At 49.7% G+C, this 6,399-nt stretch overlaps 3 protein-coding genes across 3 annotated transcripts; 1 reads left to right on the forward strand and 2 right to left on the reverse strand.

The window, feature by feature from the left end:
• Positions 1–739: 739 nt before the first annotated feature.
• LOC133463338 (barrier-to-autointegration factor-like protein) lies at positions 740–1,239 on the reverse strand. Its single transcript, XM_061744825.1, has 2 exons — positions 1,023–1,239; positions 740–949 (listed from the first exon to the last, which is right to left on the reverse strand). Exons 1-2 carry the CDS (start codon positions 1,146–1,148, stop codon positions 803–805), a joined length of 273 nt encoding a protein of 90 aa, XP_061600809.1. The 5' UTR covers positions 1,149–1,239; the 3' UTR covers positions 740–802.
• Positions 1,240–3,823: 2,584 nt separating this feature from the next.
• LOC133463333 (barrier-to-autointegration factor-like protein) lies at positions 3,824–4,411 on the reverse strand. The gene is made up of 2 exons (XM_061744821.1): positions 4,186–4,411; positions 3,824–4,102 (listed from the first exon to the last, which is right to left on the reverse strand). The coding sequence occupies exons 1-2, from the start codon at positions 4,312–4,314 to the stop codon at positions 3,956–3,958; spliced, it is 276 nt and encodes a 91-aa protein (XP_061600805.1). The 5' UTR covers positions 4,315–4,411; the 3' UTR covers positions 3,824–3,955.
• A 985-nt stretch (positions 4,412–5,396) lies between these two features.
• Positions 5,397–6,031, forward strand: LOC133463336 (barrier-to-autointegration factor-like protein). Its single transcript, XM_061744823.1, has 2 exons — positions 5,397–5,597; positions 5,688–6,031. Exons 1-2 carry the CDS (start codon positions 5,472–5,474, stop codon positions 5,832–5,834), a joined length of 273 nt encoding a protein of 90 aa, XP_061600807.1. The 5' UTR covers positions 5,397–5,471; the 3' UTR covers positions 5,835–6,031.
• The last annotated feature ends 368 nt before the right edge of the window (positions 6,032–6,399 follow it).

The following is a 6,399-nucleotide window of genomic DNA, read 5'->3' on the forward strand; positions in this document are numbered from 1 at the left end:
GCGAGAAGTGCCACTTGCAGAACTCTAAACGATTGCCCATCTTCTTAAAGGTGGTGGAGTCTCTGGTCAACAGTCAATAATGGCATCTGTCGTTTTCTGTGGGATCTCCTTCCCGCTGAAAACGAAGTTTCTTGGCTCTTGGTTTCTATGGCCCCCTTAAATAATTTACTTTATTAATCATTAATAATTGTTGTAGAAGGACAACTCTTTGACAACTGGACCAGCACCCCCTTTGTGGCACAACACAGTATATGTTTAATAAAAAAAGCTTCATACAATGATGAGAAAACTGGCTCATACGATTCTGGGCTGTCAGTGATGGAACCTCCGAGTGTTAGAGACGAAAAAAAGAAACTCTTCAAACTCTTCAATAAGAGAGACGTTTTATTTCAGAAAACCTCCAAACATCTCATAAAAGAACCAGTTGCTGTGACATCACATGCGTCTTGCAGGAGGCTCTGCAAACTCCCCGGAACCACCACCAGATCCTGGAACCACCACCAGATCCTGGAACCACGACCAGATCCTGGAACCACGACCAGATCCTGGAACCACGACCAGATCCTGGAACCATGACCAGATCCTGGAACCACGACCAGATCCTGGAACCAGGACCAGATCCTGGAACCACCACCAGATCATGGAACCACCACCAGATCCTGGAACCACCACCAGATCCTGGAACCACCACCAGATCCTGGAACCACCACCAGATCCTGGAACCACCACCAGATCCTGGAACCACCACCAGATCCTGGAACCACCACCAGATCCCGGGTCCCAGAAGCACAAGAGGAGGGGCTCAGGGGTGGCGGTTGGACCACTCCCACAGGGCTCGAGCGCAGAGCTCGGCCATGTAGGGGGGGGAGCCGATGACGCACATCAGCCAGGTCTTGAAGCTCTCCGTGTCTCTCCCATACTGCACGAAAAGTTTCATAACCCTGTCGGCCTGAGAGACGGAGACAGGAGAAAAGTTCAGGACCAGCACAGAACCACTGGGAAGTGTACCTGGGGGGACTCACATTGTAGAAGCCCCGTTCCCGCAGCCTCGGGCCCAGCTCCTCCCCGATCCCTGGTATCGCCGTCACCGGCTTGTTCCACAACGGCTCACGCACAAAGTCCATGTATTTCTGAGAATTGTCTGCCATCTCGCTGCAGGACACAGGTTCAACGTGTTTTCTCTTTCGCTATCAAACAACAACCTGATGTCGTGTGATCAGTCAGATATGACGCCGGCTCCGCGAGTCCTCTGTCCCGCTGGAATCCGCTCAGTCCCAATTTAAGCTGGTCGGTGAGGGGCGTGGCTTCAGAACACACCTGTGGTTGTGGCATTCATAGTTTAGCTGAGCTGCTGAATGAAGAAACACAGTAACCCCCCCCAACCCCTCCAGACCTGTAGTTCTCCAAACCGTTCACTTTGTTGCTGCAGTTGAATACAAGCTCATATGGAAACTAGCTGAACCAGGAGGATGTTCTACAATCACGCAGGATCAGGAAATAACCATGTTTGGTCTCTTTGTTCTTTGTCTCCAACCCCCCCCCCCCCCCCCCCACCTCGTCACATCGCGAACCTCAATGCTGAGCAACAGCTTTTTCCACCATGCTCTCAAAATCATTACACAATGAGATTTCATGCTTTTTTTTACCATATATATATAAATATATATATATATATATATATATATATATATATATATATATATATATAATATATATATATATATATATGTATATATATATATATATATATATATATATATATATATACACACAGTAATCCCTCGCTATAACGCGGTTCATCTTTCACATTTTGCTGCTTCATGGATTTGCATCGTGTTCTGCATTCTGATTGGCTAAACAGTCTCCTCACTCCTCACTCCTCTCCTCACACGCGCTGAGAACCTGCTGGACCAGTTAACCACCACTTCCTCTTCTCCTCACTGTCAACGCTTCATATTTCAGGATCTGTCCTGTTATGGTTCATGTCTGACCTCGCAGGAAGATCCTCCAGAGAATCAGGACGAGTGTCCAGATCTCATGATCTGGCAGCAGGAGTTCCACAGGGAACAGTGCTGGGCCCCCTTCTCTTTTCACTATTCAGTATTTAATCTAAATATTAAATCTAGATGTTGAACATAAATCTAAATGTTTAAATCTAAATCTAGATTAATTTTTTACATGTACGCTATTTGACCCATCTCTCCATCTCTACATCTCTCCACATGGACCTTCTCACCTGTCGGAGCTCCAGCTGCCTCTGTGCCGGGGTCCCATGACCCAGTTCCACCGGTGCAGCCAGGTGCTGAGCGGGTGTTAACATATACATAAAAGAGAAGTGGGAGAAGGAGGGAAATGTAATTATTATAGAGGAAGGCCTGTAGCTCCTATAATGTAATAATTTCCTGAAAATGTAATAACGCCTGAAAATGTAATAAAATTTGCACTTACCTCATTTGAAAATGTCATGATACCCAATAATGTAATAACTTCACCAATAATGTAATAAAATATCCTGACGGATATTGTAATAACATTTGGGAATTTATTACATGGTACTCAAAGTCTGCAATTTAACCCTATAGTCATTCTAGTGTTTCAAATCCAGCGTATATAACATTCTTAGATACTTTAAACACAAAATGTAGAACTCTGGACTGAAAATGAACATATATATTACATTATTTGTCAAGTATTACATTATCAGATTTGGAGAAAAAAAAAGACTCACCTAAAAATGTAATAAATTCCCAATAATGTAATAAGGTATTACATTATGGGTAAAACTGTTATTACAATATCAGTGTTAGGGTTTGGCACACTCTTCCTCCACCAGAGGCCAAAGCCTGGTCAGGCTTGGCCAGAGCACCGCAGCTGATCCCGATCACCTGACAACCGTTCAGCCTCGTCACCCGGCCTGCTCTTAAACCTGCCTCCCATAAGCTGTGGTGTCGGATGACTCTATCCAGCTCAGAACCCCGTACTTCCCTAGTTTCCCGTTCGTGGACCTTCCCTTCCTGGGTCCTTTTGGATTACTTTTTCCAGCCGCGAGTTTTTCTCCGGTCTGTGCCTTTTGTTGGACTTTCCAGCCGTGTTTTTACGGTCTGTGATTTTGTGTTTGTCTTCTTCCCTCCTGTGGAGCGCTTTTTGTTAATAAACTTTGTTATACCTGAACCTTGCTCGTGTTGTCCTGCATTTGGGTCCGCCCTCCTTCCCTCGAGCCTAACATAATAATCCGACCACCATGGACCCAGCAGACACACAACAAGGTTTCAGTAGCCGGGACGCTGCCGTTGCTTGACATGAGCAGTCAATACGGATGGCGCACAACAACATTGCCTTGCTGACTCGTTCCGTGGACACGTTGGTGCAGCGTCTGGGTCAGACCGGCACGTCTGGGACACCCGGTTCCTCTGATGAGGGAGAGGCGTCCTCCCTCGCCTCCTCTTGCGCTTGCGACCCAGACCCCTTTGACGGCGATCTTGGAAGATGTCGGTGGAGGTGGGGGTTTGGTGGTGGAATATGCGGTAGAGTTCGGCACCCTGGCCGCTGAGAGTGAGTGGAATGAGCCGGCACTCTTATGCGTTTTCTGCCGTGGACTCAACGATGCGGTCCTCGTCACCGGAGCCCGACCTGGTGGTTTGTCCGAATTGATTGACCCGGCAATCGATTTGCACTCTGAACTCTGAACCTTGCTCATCATTGTTGGAACCTTTGAGTGTTAGAGACAAAAAAAACGAAACTCTTCAATAAGAGAGACGTTTTATTTCAGAAAATCATGAGAAATTATGAGAAAATATCTCATAAAAACCAGTTGCCGTGACTTCACAGGCATCTTGCGGGAGGCGCTGCAAACTCCCCGGCACCAGATCCTGGAACCAGGACCAGATCCTGGAACCACGACCAGATCCTGGAACCACGACCAGATCCTGGGTCCCAGAAGCACAGCAGGGCGGGCTCAGAGGAAGGCATCGCACCACTCCACCAGGGCCCGAGTGCAGAGGTCGGCCTGGTGGATTTTGGCGCGGATGTCATCCTTCAGCCATTTCTTGAACTTCTCCGGGTCTCTCCCCATCTGCACGAAGTGACCCAGAACCGCGGAGGCCTGAGAGACCAGAGACAAGTTCAGGACCAGCACAGAACCACAGGGAAGTTTACCTGGGGGCGGGGGGTGGGTGGAGAGCTCACCCTGGTGAAGCCCTGGGTCCTCAGATTCTTGCCCAGCTTCTTCTCCCCGATCCCTGGCAGGGCCGTCACCGGCTTGCTCCACATCAGCTCGGCCACGAAGGCCCGGTGCTTCTTAGTATCGTCTGCCATCTCGCTGCAGGAAACAGGTTCAGCGTGTTTTCTCTTTCGCTATCAAACAACAACCTGCTGTCGTGTGATCAGTCAAATAAGACGCCGGCTCTGCGAGTCTTCTGTCCCGCTGCCCTCCGCTCGGTCCCAATTTTAAACTGATCGGCGAGGGGCGTGGCTTCAGAACACACCTGTGGGTGGGCGTGGCCTCCTCAGCCACCTGTCGGCGTGTCATTCATAGTTTATTGATGTGTCACAGCCAGATCAGGAAACTAGCTGGATATAAAGTTCTAAACCCGTAAACAATCAAGCAGGTACGACCCGTCAGGCGGCCACTGAGAATGCAGCAGAGCAGATAATTAGGAGGGCGGGTCGGCTGGTTGTCTAACATGAGACCACGATTCCTGGCAGAAGACGTGGGCACAAGTGTGGTGGAATCTAGCTGCTTATCTGAGGAGGTGAGGAATTACTGATTTAGCTGAAGGTGACGGTCCTTCTTCCAAGCAGAGATATCAGAGAAAGAGGCCGATGTTCACAGTGAGATGGCTGTGTCACCAGGTGGGAAGAAGAGGAAGAGCTGGGTGTCATCAGCATAGAGGTGGTAGGAGAAGCCATGAGAGCTGATGTTTTCACCTGGTGAAGAGGTGTATAGTGAAAAGAGAAGGGGGCCCAGCACTGATCCCTGTGGCACTCCTGTTGCCAGATCATGTGATCTGGACACTCGTCCTCGTCCTGATTCTCTAAAGGATCTTCCTGCGAGGTCAGACATGAACCATAAGAGGACAGATCCTAAAATATGAAGCTTTGAGAATGTGGAGTGGAGGATGTGGTGGTTGGCTCAGCGCCCGACTCGCCCTCCTGATCTTCTGCATTCCCAGTGGCCGCCTGACGGGTCGTACCTGCTTGATTGTTTACGGGTTTAGAACTTTATATCCAGCAAGTTTCCTGATCTGGCTGTGACACATCAATAAACTATGAATGACACACTGACAGGTGGCTGAAGAGGTCACGCCCACCCACAGGTGTGTTCTGAAGCCACGCCCCTCACGACCAGCTTAAATTGGGACAGAACGGATGACAGTGGGACAGAAGACTTGCGGAGCCGGCATCTTATTTGACAGCAGGTTGTTGTTTGATAGCGACAGATAAAACACGCTGAACCTGTTTCCTGCAGCGGGATGGCAGACACTACTGAGGAATACCGGGACTTTGTGGCCGAGCCGATGGAGGACAAGCCGGTGACGGCCCTGCCAGGGATCGGGGAGGAGCTGGGCAAGAAACTGAGGACCCGGGGCTTCACCAGGGTGAGCCCTCCACTCACCCCCCGCCCCCAGGTAAACTTCCCTGTGGTTCTGTGCTGGTCCTGAACTTTTCTCTGGTCTCTGGTCTCTCAGGCCTCCGCGGTTCTGGGTCACTACCTGCAGATGAGGGGAGAGCTGGACAGGTTCAAGGACTGGCTGAAGAACGCCATCCACGCCGACAACCACCAGGCCGACCTCTGCACTCGGGCCCTGGAGGAGTGGTGCAAAAACCACATCTGAGCCCCCCCTGCTGTGCTTCTGGGACCCGGGATCTGGTGGTGGTTCCAGGATATGGTCGTGGTTCCGGGATCTGGTCGTGGTTCCGGGATCTGGTGGTGGTTCCAGGATCTGGTCGTGGTTCCAGGATCTGGTGGTGGTTCCAGGATCTGGTCGTGGTTCCGGGGAGTTTTCAGAGCCTCCTGCAAGACGCCTGTGATGTCACAGCAACTGGTTTTTATGAGATGTTTGGAGATTTTATGAAATAAAACATCTCTCTTATTGAACGTCTGCTGAGTTTCTGTGACAAGAAGTTTGAAGAGTTTCACTGACGGAACCAAGTAGTTAATTAATTCAACCGGCCGTGTCCGAGTAGTCCGCCCTGCGGGTACTCTGTTGACCGCCAGGGTCCAGATCTCCAGATCCAGCAGGTTCACCTCCGCTGAATCCAGGTTTAAATGTTCAACATGGATCTCAGAGTTGGATCCATCTCCGTGATGACTGGAGAATTGATGATCCTCATTTGGTGAAAAAAATTGAATTAGTATAAAAGGGGGCGTGGCCTGTGATTGGCAGCAAGCTCGGCTGA

This window comes from Cololabis saira, chromosome 17 (genome assembly GCF_033807715.1).
Source record: "Cololabis saira isolate AMF1-May2022 chromosome 17, fColSai1.1, whole genome shotgun sequence".
In the NCBI taxonomy this organism is placed as follows: domain Eukaryota; kingdom Metazoa; phylum Chordata; class Actinopteri; order Beloniformes; family Belonidae; genus Cololabis; species Cololabis saira.